General features: G+C 40.2%; 2 protein-coding genes across 2 annotated transcripts; both read left to right on the forward strand.

Moving 5' to 3' along the window:
• Positions 1–1,815: 1,815 nt before the first annotated feature.
• On the forward strand, positions 1,816–3,162 carry LOC146662243 (cystatin-B-like). Its single transcript, XM_085418760.1, has 3 exons — positions 1,816–1,976; positions 2,064–2,165; positions 2,838–3,162. The coding sequence occupies exons 1-3, from the start codon at positions 1,908–1,910 to the stop codon at positions 2,964–2,966; spliced, it is 300 nt and encodes a 99-aa protein (XP_085274886.1). The 5' UTR covers positions 1,816–1,907; the 3' UTR covers positions 2,967–3,162.
• Positions 3,163–9,151: 5,989 nt separating this feature from the next.
• LOC146662244 (cystatin-B-like) lies at positions 9,152–10,696 on the forward strand. Its single transcript, XM_085418764.1, has 3 exons — positions 9,152–9,339; positions 9,419–9,520; positions 10,158–10,696. The coding sequence occupies exons 1-3, from the start codon at positions 9,199–9,201 to the stop codon at positions 10,284–10,286; spliced, it is 372 nt and encodes a 123-aa protein (XP_085274890.1). The 5' UTR covers positions 9,152–9,198; the 3' UTR covers positions 10,287–10,696.
• The last annotated feature ends 4,110 nt before the right edge of the window (positions 10,697–14,806 follow it).

The following is a 14,806-nucleotide window of genomic DNA, read 5'->3' on the forward strand; positions in this document are numbered from 1 at the left end:
GGGTTGAAACCATCAGTTGTGTTGTGCAGAAGTCAGGTTGGTACACAGCTGACAGCTGTCAGAATTCATATTATGGCAGGACCTAATCAGCTAAGGAAACCACAGTCCATTATTATTTTGAGAACTACAGGTCAGCCAGTCTGGAAAACGTAAAAAAAACTTGCATGTGTCGCCAAGTGCAGTCGCAAAAACCATTAAGCGCTACAACAAAACTGGCTGACATGAGGACCGCCCCACCTCTGCTGCTGAAGACAAATTCTGAAAAAATGCTTGATAAATAATGAAGATAAATTCATCTGAGTCACTAGCCTCAGAAATCCCAAGTTAACAACACCTCAGATCAGAGCTCAGATAAATGTCACACAAAGTTCCTGTAGCAGACACATCTTGACATCAACTGTTCAGGGAAGACGGTGCGAATCAGGTCTTTATGGTCTGATAGCTGCTGGGAAACCACTACTAAGGAAAAACGATAAGCAGCAGAGATTTGGTTGGGCCAAGAAACACAAGGAAATTAGACCAGTGGAAATCTGTGCTTTGCATGGCTACTACAGCATCCTGCAGCAACATGCCATCCCATCCAGTTTGTATTTAGTTGGGCAATCATTTATTTTTCAGCAGGACAATGACCCCCAAAACCAGGATGTGTAAGGGCTATTTGACCAAGAAGGAGAGTGATGAGATGGTGGGCCAGATGGCCTGGCCTGCACAGTCACCTGACCTAGAGTTGAGTTGCACCCATTCCAGAAATCCACTGCTGCCCCTTTTACTCATTGGACTCATTCAGTTCAAATACCAGGCAAAGCTTCTCCAGCAATGCTGTCTGACCTGCTGGCCATGGTAACCACATCACATGCAGAGGCGTGGACTGTTAGCACCACAGCTTGAGGTTTCCGAGTAATCCTGTTCTTTCAGGCTCTTCCTGTCTTTTCTACATACAAGAAACCCAAACTATAAGAGACACATAACTACTAAAAATCCAGACATGTCATATGTTTGGTTGTTTGGTCTATGTGTGCACTAGTTTGGCTTTTCTGTGTTATTTGTCGCTCCTTGATTATGTCTGTCTATGTAGTGCCCTTATTGCAGCCTTTCAAGTCATTTTCAGCTGTCTGTCTGTGTTTTATTTTTTTTTCTTTAGCTTGTGTCACTTTGTGGCTGGTTTTTCATCTGCGTGTTTTACTTTTTTGCTGCCGTTTGCAGTCATTCAAGTCTCCTTTTTGGTTTTTATTTTTTCATCTAACATTTCAAGGTTTAAAGATTAACTTTAAACAAGTAATAATTAGATTTCCCCTGGTTAAGAAACCAATGAGCTGGGTAAAATCTAATTCTAATTCAGCCTTAAACAACAAATAATAGCAATAATAATTTCTGAACCACAGAGAGCAGTACCCACTCAGTACTTTGGGGAACTGTGGTTTGCTGAGGTTCAGATATCCGAAGTACGATAACCGGAAAGGAAGAACTGAAAGCAGTTTTTAGGCCGTGATTCATGTGTAATCCTCTCCAAACATCACAGATCACACCCTGTATTTTCACTTCCCGGCAGACTTGACAGTCAGCTGTCATACGCTCGCACTAACCGACACATGCAGTAAAAGGCGTACGGACTAAAAATACGTGTACAAACATTTAGAAGATTTATCCTATAAACACAAAATCAATGTATAAAAATGTGAAAAGCTACTCATTGTTTTCTTGTCTTAGGATATCTGATTATGTGAGCTTTTTTTCTTGGTTTTTACGCGATCGTTTGCAAATACCACCCCCTTCTCCCCCTATGCCGATGGTACGGTCCAAAATGCGGCGTCATATGACTCGCTGACTCACCGAACGACCTATAAAAAAAGGCTCTACATGCGTTTATTCACTATTTCGTCGTTTTTCACTACCAAAAACTTGTCAAAATGCCGATGTGCGGAGGGCTTACCGATGTGAAGCAGGCCGATGAAGAAGTTCAGAAGATCTGTGATGCAGTGAGTAGAAAAGAGAGATTTTACACTTAACATTTTGTGCACACGGGGCCTGTGCTTCTTATTGATGTTGCTGTCATTGTTATTCAGATGAAGCCTCACGCAGAGCAGAAAACCGGGAGAAACTTCGAGGTTTTCACTGCAAAGAACTACAAAACACAGGTCGTTGCTGGGACCAACTACTTCATTAAGGTAATGTTCGTAATGCAAGCAGTGAGCTCAGTGGAAACACTGCAAAGCTCCGAGGTCTTGCATATAATAAAATATCATCAATAAGAGTATTAACTGTAGATAATCTGATCCATAAAGTGAAAACTAACGCGATTATCAGTGATTTTCTTTCTTTACCATCTCTAGGCTTATGTAGTTATGTGGTCATATATATAGAATTTCATGCAAACCTTAAACTGTTGATTTTCTAGTCTTAAGTGTCATTCATCACGGCTGATGCTTTTAATCTAAGTTTCCAGCCAAGTTTTGGTTAAATGTATTTAAATTTTGAGAAAAAATATGCAAAGGAAGATTAAAGTACATGTGTGCTTCACACTCCTGGTGTTAATGGGCAAAACAAGCCATTCCAGTGCTTCCAGTACTTGTGTATGATGGCTTGGAACACATTTGCACAACACTCCCTCAGGGCTTCAATAAAGTCTCACAAGCAGAGATTTACTTTATTTTCTTAGTCTAAAATGACTCATCCGTGTTTTTGATCACTCGAGCCATAGTCCACTCTGTAATGAAGACATGAACGCCTCCTTCCCTACATGTTAGCATGTTGTGTGGTCAGCGTGGCTTATGTTATCACGAGTACTTCTATGTGCACATTAAGTATCTCTTCTAACTTTTTCTTGTACTTCCTTGCAGGTCCATGTGGGCGGAGACGAATGCGTTCACCTCCGTGTTTACAAGAAACTCCCGTGTTATGGAGGAGAGCTCGAGCTGTCCAGTGTGCAACACCCCAAGAGTCACGATGACAGTATTGAGTACTTCTAATGGGAGAACGAACCAGCCAAAGCATCAGTGCCTTCAGGCTGTAGTCTTGTAGTAGTCCATTAATAACCTGCCTCTTGACAAACATGTGCAGTTTCCTTTGCTTATATGTAACAATATACTGTAGATGGTAGATGTAAGGTAAAGTGGAACACTTTTATACAAGGTGCATAAATAAATTAAGCAGATTTTTCTTCTATTGTGGTGTCTGATTTGTGAAATGCCTGCATATTATCTGAAAGCAAACTCATTTGTCTTTCCTAACATAAGACACATTTGCAGTATATTTAGTAAATGTGGCAGCTATATACATGTCTTGCACAAGTGATTGATGGATTTTAGCACACAATGTTTGTGTTCAGACCCGCAAAAACATTTTTGTAGCAATAATCATGTCAGACTGAACTCTGAACACAATTTTGTTTAAAATGACATCTTTTGGAGAGTTCTTTCATCTAGCTTGCCCTCCTTTTTGAATGCTTACATGAAAGAGACATAATACACAGTTGAGTCTGATATGAGGCAGGGGTCTCATTGATTTTAATCAACTTTTTCTACTTTTAGGATACGTTTTGTTCTTTTACACTAATCAATAGAAAGTTGCTCAATTTTCTCCAGCGCTGAAACATTTCTGTCCTGATGGGAGTGATCCTTGTGCAATAGTCTAAACATCTAGAAGGCTCAAGGGTCACTGAATGGTTTAAGTTCATAAATACTATCAGTCATTTGTTATACATTAAGTGGATCTTGACAGTGCTTTCCAAAAACATTGTTAAAACCCCAAATTATTTGAAATGATCTTCTAAGACTGGTGTTTCAACCTCCAATGGAGCTCTGTAGGTTTGAGGATTCATGATCAAGGTGAAACTGTGCTGGCAACGTGTGGTAGCCAACATCGTACATTTGAAATGTAAGACGACCCATGCTACCATGACATGCTATTCCATAGCATAGGTAAAGAAAAACTTTCGCTTTAAGATTTCCAGTTATTCAAGTTTTATGTGGTCCAAAGTTCACAAATGAACTGTACATAACACACAACAGTGTACAGGGAAAATATGATTTAAGCAATCTTAAATGACAATAAGTCACATGCTGTATTTGAACATGTCGAGACTGTCGGGCAAACCTCAAATCACACTTCCCAACTCTGACTTGGAAAAAAAAAAGGTGGTCAGTGGGTTGTCAGCAGTATTTTGTTGGCAGACTTTGGCATTAGTCAGCCTATGATTGTTTTTATCTTGTGACTGACATTCATCTTTGTTAATCACACGCAATGTGATCCCATTGATGACTCAAGTTCCAGATATTTCACCATAGTCTATGCAGTCTGTGTCTACAAACATATTGTAAATATGCATCAGATTGAAATGACACGCTTTAGATTGATTTTCTTGTGGAAAACATTAAAATCACACTGTTCCTCTACTAGAAAATACAAAAGAAGGTTTGCACATGCTTTGTGGCACTGTTTGCCACATTGGTTGGATTTCTTGCAAGAAATCAGAGGGCTGTTGGCAAAAAAGTGTAGAGGGTGTTTAATTACAAAGCTCTAGGTGCAGATGGATTTTACATTAAAAAACACTGATTATTCACACTTTATACATTTACATTAAGTCATGAACAGTCAGCAAGATTTCTTGTTAAAAGAAGCACAAATATGACAAAAGAAGCGGCACTGCAATAAAATAATCACAGCAGGATGTCACAGTACTGGATCTCACTGAAACGTTGGACATATCAGAGTGTATTTTTATTGTGTATTCATTGACAACAGACTCGTTGTGATTTCAATAATAAAGTTAATTCAGTTCTCTTGTTCATAATGACATATATTTTTGTTGTGAACTATTTGCAAAGAGTCAAGGTGTCTGAAAAAACAACAGCGAAGACAAAGCAAATGGATGTTCCCCCAAATGCTAGGTAAAAGCTACACAAAAGAAAATAGTCACAAGTTAAAGAGACAAAGAAACAGCAAAGTGCAAAGAGAGCCTCCACTGATCCTGAGACCGTCTGCAGGTCCGTCTCTGTCCTCAGATTCCAAACATTCTAAAAAAGAGAAAAAACGTCTTCAGGTCTTAACGTTCTTTGAGAAATGTCCAAACTATTCTTTGAAACATGTGAGCACTGCTGTTGAGTCTCTGTTTCACAACCAGAAGTTACATTCCTCAGAGTTGAAATGTGACAAGTAGAAATTGTTGGTCTTTAATCCCACGACCCAGCTGCCATAGGCAGAACCTGGATTCACTGCAAAACATATTATCTCTCAGCATGTTCATGTTCGGTGCATGTGTTGCTAATATCATTGCAGATTGTCTGGGTAGAGTGGCATCAACCAAAACTTTGCAAATCTGTAGCAGACTGCTTACGGTTTCTAAGTGCTGACAGTGACAGTACGGTAACGGTCTGCTTGTGGTGCCGTCTTCTTAGGACACCAACTTCTCTGCTTGTCTCTGACATAGAAGTCAGTCTGGAGATGGTATTAAGGCTCACTCAGAATAATTTTGCATATTGGTTTTGTGGAACATCAGCTTGAAGTTGCCCTGTGGCACAGGCCCTATCCACATCAGTTAAATGTAGTATGCTTGGAGCAGACCTACGCCGCATCAAATTGCAAAAAGACCATCAAATCTTCTGAGTATATATGCAGTAGGGTTATATGCCATACTGTTGGCTTTAGAATAGGTGGAATGGTTATTTATTTGTTTTTGTCTGAATGTATTATTGTAGGGTCTACCTTATAATATAAAGTGCCTTGAGGCGACTGTTGTTGTGATTTGGCGCTGTATAAATAAAACTATAGGTATAGGTATACATATAGGTATTGTGGGTAATGAAAGAGCAGATAGGTTGGCTAAAGAAGCTGTTAAAAAAGTAGATGTCGATGTGCAGATATCAAAAGTATAGTCTGGAAAGAAAGTAAGAATTTATGGAAACTGACTTGGTCATAGCAAAGTAAAAGGGAGAGATTTATATAGGGTACAACACGCAATAGAAGTTAAGAGAAGTAGAGGAATAAATAGGCAGGAGGAGATATTAATAAGGGGAATACGAACAGGTCATTGTTTTCCGAATGGCACTCTCCTTAGAATGAGGAAACATTCGACTGGTTTATGTAACTGGTGGAAACGGTTGAACATGTACTTATTATTTGCAGGAAGTATGCCAGTCAAAGCAGAGTGTTGAGGGTAGAAATGGGTGGTACTACAGAGCAGAAAAGTTTGAAAGGTAGTTGAGTGGTTAAGTCATGATGAAGGAAAAGGAGTGGTTTTTCGTTTTTTGAGAAATACTGGACTCATCAAGAGGATCTAAGGTTTTGGAAGCGATGTAACAGTAAAACCCAGGAGATGGCAGCAGTGCAACATCTTTGGATGCAAGCTGCCATTAAAAATGAAGGAAGAAGAAGAAGATTCTTTGGTGGCAGACAGGATTTGACAAATTATCATTATTCTTTTTATCAATCTCTTTACTTGTTTTTGGAGTTCTTTGCAAAACTGCAAGTCTCTGCAATCACCCCTTCAGTTAAAAAAAACCTGCAGACCTGGCATATTGATCTGAGTCAAGTTTGATAGCTTATCTCTCGAACAGTCAGCTTAAAGAATTTGCAAAGCTCATTTTGTTTATTTAAGATAACTTTTGACAGACACAGCTGTGCCACATAATGGAGTTTTGTAAGACATTTATATCAGACTACAGACTGACAGGACTGCAAGAAACACCTCTTAGTTATCGCCCTTTTTAGTCATCTAAAGAAAAGTTCATATAAAAGCTTAGGTTTTATCTGTTTTAAAGACATTTAAAATTTAAGACGCAATTACACAAGTAGATATTTGGAGAAGACAGCGTAAGCAAACATTTAGGGTCTGTGGTTACACATGTTGCTCCACCTATCATGTGTTAGAGCCACCTTCCAGTAAGTTTCCAGGTCACTTATCCAGTACATGTACTCGGAGAGGCACCAGTATGTTTGAGTCACACAAAACCAGAAAATTGACACCTCTATTTATTTCAGCTGACTTTCAGAATGGCTGAAATGGTATGCGCAGGATTCATGGAGACGAGGGCCGCTGATGAGGAAATTCAGAAAATCTGTGATGAGGTGAGCTGAGTGTTATGTGAGTAACATTCAGACTCACATAACACTCAGACACATCAAGTCATTGCTCTGCATTTTACGTCATGTTTTGCATTTATTTTGTCCATACACAGGTTAAGTGTCAAGTAGAGGAAAAAAGAAATGAAGCATATGCAGTTTTTAACGCTGTTCAGTACAAGAGTCAGGTGTTGCAAGGAGTCAACTATGTCATCAAGGTAATTAAAACTGTGATATTATGCATGTTAGGAATTATTAACGAAAGAAAATAAAGTATTTATGGACTGAGTTACTTGCGAGCTCCAGATGACCTGTTGAACAGATGAACATCTTACTGAAGATCTTCAGCGTTCAACAAGTACAAGTTTCCTCTGATTTGACTGCAGGTACATGTGGGAGGATGCAGCTACCTTGATCTGCGAGTCTGGAAGAAGCTTACATGTCATGGAGGGGAAGCTAGTTACTGGTATGGAAGACCATCATGACAAAGATCCCATCCAACCTTTTCAATGTGATCACACTTTGTTTTTTTGCTGCTCTCTGTCTCCAAGCTGCTGCCTCATGACATGTGCTAAAAGAAAAAAAATGCAATAAAGCTCCTTCAAAAGTAACAATTATAGGAAATCAATCATTTTAATTATAATATTTCTAGACATATTGCACTGACTGGACTGCAACTTGAGAGGTTTGAAGCATTAAAAGTTGAATTCTGTAACAACAAAATAAATTGTGTTGTTGATTTCTTGCCAGTTATAAACTCAGGCTTTTACCAGCAAACTGAAAATATGTTTAAAATAAGTCAAGTCTTCATAATAAACACACCAATTGACAGTTTAGTATGACAACTATACATTTATAGGTGTAAATGATACTTGTGTGGCACAGTGGTGCAACGACCCAAAGACCTGTATGTTAGGTTATCAGTGTTTTTTTGTCGGCTATAAATGTGAATGTGGGCATGTGTGTGTCTCTCTGGTTGGCCCTGCCATACCAGCTCTGGTATCTGTATTGGATCGATACTAGCATGTTGGATCAATCTTTTTTTTTTACTATCCCCTTAGGTTCAGTAGGTATAACTGAATTGCATTAGATAAAGTTTTTGGAAATGCTGAGGTTTGGGTGTCAGAAGTAGGATAACCTGAAAGGAAGAGCAGAAAGCAGTTTTTTAGGCCATGATTCATGTTTGATCCTCTCCAAATTATACAATCACACCTCACACCCTGTACTTCCACTCACTACCTGTTGTGCCAAAAACTAATTTCCAGTGTTTCCGTGTTTTGTTTTGCTTTTAAAATGCGTAATTTGTATGTTTGTAAATACACTTTGGTGAACAGGGTTTTATTAGTCCTTTATTTATCCAGGTAAAAAATCTCATTGAGATTAAAAATCTCATTTTCAAGAGAGACCTGGTTTACATAGGGGTTATATATAAAATGTAAAAATGGCCTGTTTTTCAGGTATCTGTATAACTCTGTGTTATTGTATTTACATTGTAACCAATCCGGTCTGTATGTGTCCACTTAAACTATGTTTAGAGAACTATTGTTATATTTGTTGCAGTTTCTGCTGTCCTCTTGGCCAGATTACTCTTAAAAAGACACTTTTAATGTCAATGCGAGATTATTTTTAACTGGATAAATAAAGGATATATAAAAGTCAGTGCCAAAAACTGATTGCGGATTCTACCTTCTTACAGAAATGTTGTTTGTGGCTCAAGATGACTTGATATTATTCGTGAAGGCAATGTTCAGCACAAAGTTACACTGATGCGTGAGGGATACGTTTGACATATGTTTTGCATAGAGCAACAATTTATTTATAGCAGTACAGTAATCAGTTTCTAGTAAATACTGGAAATCAGTTTTTGGCAGACGATCATTTTTTGGTACAACACCGACAGACTCGAGCGTCAGCTCAGACTAACCCACACATGCAGTAAAAAACGGACAAAAAATGGACAAAAGTAATTGTTTCCGTATGTAAGTGTGCTTCTCTTTTTTTCATGTTGGCAAATACCGCCCCGCCCACAACCCCCTTCTCCCTAAGATGATGGTACGGTCCAAAATGTGTTTATGTGGGTTTTTTTTTTTTTTTTTTTTTAGCCTACAAACAAACGCATCTTTTTCCGTGCGCTGGTCCAAAATGCGGAGTCTTGTGAATTGGCGTGTGTTTATAACCTTTTTGGTCGTTTTTTACCAACAAAATGTTGTCGGAGTAAAAATGATCGGAGGGTTGACCGAGGAGAAGCAGGCTGATGAAGCAGTTCAAAAGATCTGCGATGCAGTGAGTAGAAAAGTGAGATTTGACACTCGCACACACGGAGCCTGTGCTTCATGTTGGTGTTGCTGTTATTGTTCTTCAGATGAAGCCTCTCGCAGAGCAGAAAACCGGGAGAAACTTCGAGGTTTTCACTGCAGAGAGCTACAAAACGCAGCTCGTAGCTGGGACCAACTACTTCATTAAGGTAATGTTTGTAATTCAAGCGTTTATGTGTTAATTTATATGGAGGTTCATACAAAACTTAAACTGTTATGGTTAAAACTGTCACAGCCATAACAGAGCTCAAAAAATGTTCTGTTTGTGAACACTAGTGCCATCATGCACTATGTAGCCAAAGAAGTGGATGCCCCTTTTCCACATTGTAAGATAGTTTATTTACTTTCCAGCTCTTTAAAACTTCGCAGCAAAATGTTGAGGAAAAGCACCGAGTTTTTTAAATGGACTAACAATGAGGTGGAGTTATTGCTGCGAGTAACACAAAAGTACAAAGTTGCAAAAGTGAGTGAGAATGAAAGAATTTGAAGAAAAGCTATCTGGAGCATGTACAAACTGATATTAATCTTTAATAGGGTGGTCAAAATGTCAAAATTGATAGCAAACAAAACTACTGCTGTGTAATGCCCTCCGTCATCTTAGTTTGTGAACACTAGAAACATTGTGCACTCTATATAGATGAAGACGTGGATTCTCCTTTTCACATGTTAGCATGTTGTTTGGCCCACAGCTGTGGCTTACATTACCACAGCTGTGATAAAATGATCAGGAGTACTTCTATGTGCACATTAAGCATCTCCTTTAAGTTTCCTTGTATTTCCTTGCAGGTCCATGTGGGAGGAGGCGAATATGTTCACCTTCGTGTTTACAAGAAACTCCCGGCTTATGGAGGAACGCTCCAGCTGACCAGACTGCAGCACCCCAAGAGTCAACATGATACTATTGCATACTTCTAATGGGAGAACGAACCAGCCAAAGCATCAGTGCCCACAGTAGTCACATTGTAATTCATTAATAACCTCCCTCTTCATGAGGGGAAAGCTTTCCTTGTTTCCATATAATAACATACTGCAGATAATGGAAATAAGACTAGATCAGTTAAATACGAGGTGGGTAAATAAATAAAGCAGAATTTTTTTTTGTGTGTGTGTAATTGTAAGATACATTCTGTGGTCATATGGGCTATTTTTAAAGTATGTGATTGGTTGGGGAATTGAACTGCCTCACAATTCACCACTTATGTGACTCACTTCAGAGATGCCATCAAGGATAACCAGCGCAGTTTCAAAGAAACAAATAAAACATCTACTTTTGTCCATAGTGAAACAGATAATACGTTTGAAATAAACATTATGCTTTAAAAAGAGCTGTAAAATAGTGAGACTGTCATGGTGAATTGGGTTGAAGGACTCAGGTGCGAGACTTCTTGCAGAGTGACAGTGAATTTATTCACAGTGAAAAAAATAAGGCAACAGTTCGAGTCTGTAATCCAAAAGGGCAGTGCAGTGATACGGTGACTTGTCCCCGCGGTGACAGTGCAGTGATTATCCAAAACTACTTGTTCTTGTGCCCGCTCCTCCTCCGATCCCTGGATCCTGGAGGCAGATGAGAAAAACACACGCACGGTAACTTAAACGTTCTCTCTCCTTCACAAACTAGGTACGCTAATCGCGACTACGCTACCCGGTTTAGCTCAACGTTCCAGCGTTGGTTGTGACCCGACCGCACTGTTAAATAGGTCTGCTTTGGATTAGTAGCAGCCGGCGAAGTGATTAAGCACAGGTGCGGCGATTCCAGCTCAGGATGCTCCCCCCGGGTCAGCTGCCGTTCCGTGCCATGGCTTCCGGAAGTACATGTTCCCGGATACAAACACGCACACAGGATGGAGAGGAGAACACCACAAAGTACACACAAACACAACAAAAATTGGCAAGGCGACCGGTGAGGACCGTCTAGCCGTGGCAGAGACATCTATAGTCTGTGCTGTAACCCAGCAGTATTGAGACATCGCTCTGGCAGTGTGTTTGGGATCATCGTCTCACTGAAAAACGAAGCCATCTGGTTGTTGTAAAGGGGTTTTCTCATGACCATGGAAATGATTCTGCGATCATCCACCCCGGTTGTCTTTCTTTGACATTCAGATCTTTTTTGCATTGCTGATTTCACCAATCCTTTGTTTCTTTCTCAGGATAGAATAGAATAGAATAGAATAGAATAGAATTCAACTTTATTGTCATTGCACATGCACGGGTACAGGGCAACAAAATGCAGTTTGCATCCATCCAGAAGTGCTTTAGTGATATAGATATATTACAATATATATTAGCAATAATATAGTTATGTAAGTATATTACAGAAATGGGTCTATTATGGTATGTTATAATGTACACGGTATGAAGTATGTTGTGAATATTCTATAACTATAAGTATGTACAGGCTGTAGTGAGTACAAGCTATGTACAGGCTATGAACAGGATATAAATATGAAAAACTATACGGAATATGAAATAAATAACTTTACAGAAATCTGAGATATACAGCTATACAGAAATGGGAACTGTGCAAGTTGTAAACAGTTGTAGGGTTAAAAATGATCGTATGTACAGAATGATTATTTACACAGAGCTATACAGTAGTGCAGTTAAGATAAGTGAGGGTGTAGATAGTTTCTACAGAGGCTATATAAAGTGCTAGTGGTTGTGAGTGGTGGTTCAGTCCATGTTATTATTGTGTGTTTGAGGGTACAGTTGTCCATTGTGGGTGTGTGTATGCTCAGTCCGTGTGTTAACGTGGGTCAGATGTCAGGAGGCAGAGTTCAGGAGTCTGACGGCTGTGGGGAAGAAGCTGTTCCGGTACCTGGTGGTCTTAGTCCGGAGGCTCCTGTGGCGCCTCCCAGAGGGCAGGAGGGTGAAGAGTCCATGTGATGGGTGACTGGGGTCTTTGATGATTTTCCCAGCCCTTTTCAGACACCGCTTCCTGTAGATGTCTTTTATGGCAGGAAGTGGTGCTCCGGCGGCGCGATGGGCAGTTTTCACGACCCTCTGCAACGCCTTCAGAGCAGTTCCCTTACCAGACTGTTATACAGTTGGTCAGGATGCTCTCGATGGTGCAACGATAGAAGTTCACCAGGATGTCTGAGGACAGGTGGTTCTTCCTCAGAGTCCTCAAGAAGAAGAGACGCTGGTGAGCCTTCTTGACCAGCTTGGAGCAGTTGGTCGTCCAGGTGAGATCCTCGGAGATGTGGACTCCCAGGAACTTGAAGCTGCTCACACGCTCCACAGCCGTCCCCTTAATGTGGATGGGTGGATGTGGGTCAGCATTCCTCCTGTAGTCCACGATGAGCTCCTTGGTCTTCTCGGTGTTAAGCAGCAGGTTGTGTGTGTGATGTACCAAACTGTAAATTTTGCCACTCCTAATAATGTAGCAATTTCTTGGATGGGATTTTCCCATTTTCACAGCTTGAGGATGGCTTGCTCCACCTACACGGAGAGCTGCTTTGACTGCATGTTGTCTATTCACTAGTGATGTGCGATACCACTGATTTCCTTTCCGATCCAATACTAAGTAAAATTCAGGGTGGCATCGACAATACTGATCCGATACTTTGTACAAAAATGTAATGTTTTATTGTATTTCAAATTATAGCTTCATAATGATTACAGGACATCAGACTACTTGTTCTTATTGCTTAATAATGCAGAATTATATAGAAATAAAAAAACAACAACCCTGAAGTTGTGTGCTATTTGAACACTTGCCTGCCTGCAGCACTAAAGGACTCTTACAAGATGTCTGTCTCGCCCTAGCTGCACCTTCCTCTCCTCATTTTCAGTTCCCCTCAACATAAGCTCGTCATAGTCTGTGATATGATTTACTCTGAGGTGTTTGATGAGGTTAGTGGTGTTGCCACAACACCTCACTGTCTTGCCACATGTATCGCAAACCACGTCTTGGCTGTTTGTGGAAGTAAAATACATCCATACATGACTCCATTTACGCTTGGCCATTGTTGAGTGTGCACGCCAAAGGGCTGCGACATTTATACAGCCTTATTTTGCATATGACTATTGTAGACTATTAGCTGTAGGCCTGAGAGTGTGTGTAATTGTTTAGAGGGAAAGGAATTTATGGACACTGGGGGTCTGCTGTCATAAAAGGAGACAGGAAGCTACAGTTGGGGGTTGCTGATGCTGATGCTTTAACCTGAATCTAATAAACGGTCATAATTGTTATAACTTAGAAGTAGGTTTGCAGGAGACTCTCCACCTTATCTGTAAATGTAAGACAACAAGAGGCCAATGGCCCAGTGGATGCAGAGTGGGGGTCTCAGTGTTTGTAATATGTTAACTGTGTTTTGTATGTTGTTCAAGGTTCAAGGTTCTTTATTTGTCACATGCATAGTTATACAAGTATAACATAATAATAATAATAATGGATACTTTATTGATCCCCATGGGGAAATTACTTGTTTTTCTCTGCATCTGACCCATTCACTCTGTGAAGCAGTGGGCAGCCCACTAAGCAGGCGCCCGGGGAGCAGTGTGTAGGGACGGTACCTTGCTCAGGGGTACCTCAGGGTAGCCGTTAAGTGGATTCGAACCGCCGACCTTCTGATCATGGGGCGACCACTTTACCTACTGAGCTATCCCTGCCCCTTACAGGCAGGGATAGCATACAGTGAAATGTAGCCTGACACGCTCCTCGACATGTGCAAAAATTGGGGGGGGGGGGGGGGGGGGGGGGGGGTGTAGAGGAAGAACATTATATATATACATACATATATATATAATGTTCTTCCTGTATGTTGTCTAGAGGAATTTGGTGTAGCTTGGGTGAGGAGATTACTTTTATGACCCCCAGGATGTACGACGCACCCACACCTACATGCACACTCACTCATGTACTCATGCATACACACACAGACACACAGAGTTTGCAGGACACCATGGGGAGTTTTATGATAGGGTTGCTTCTACAAAACTGTGTTTCACAGACAAAGGAGGGAAGATTTGCACCGGCCTTGCACATCTCCCCTTCTAGAAGATGCATGCTTAAATGAAGATGAATAAAGGTTTTGTGAAAATGACTACTGAGTCCGGTGCCGTCTCTGGATGCCTGGAGGAATAAAAAAGAACCGGGGTGAAACTGATTTCGTAACACTATGGAAGTCGGAAGAGGAAGTAGTTCCTTCCAAGTTAGATGATCCGAATGATATAGTTTCTTTCCTAACCCTAACCCATATCCTGTTAGTGATAAACTACAAATTTACTCCAAATTACTAAAAAAATGATATTTTAATATGAAAATCGATTCTAAAACATTAATAACTGTAACTGGAGGAATTGATATTTGAACCAAAAACTTCAATATTGATCTGCACAACACTACTGTTCACAGCAAAATATTCCAAATGCAAGCACCACGCCTCAAATCAGCTCAAGGCCATTTATCTGCTTAATTGATAATGACATAATGA

Source organism: Rhamphochromis longiceps, linkage group LG9, assembly GCF_057381845.1.
Source record: "Rhamphochromis longiceps isolate RC_006_pf linkage group LG9, R_longiceps_female_GT1.1, whole genome shotgun sequence".
In the NCBI taxonomy this organism is placed as follows: domain Eukaryota; kingdom Metazoa; phylum Chordata; class Actinopteri; order Cichliformes; family Cichlidae; genus Rhamphochromis; species Rhamphochromis longiceps.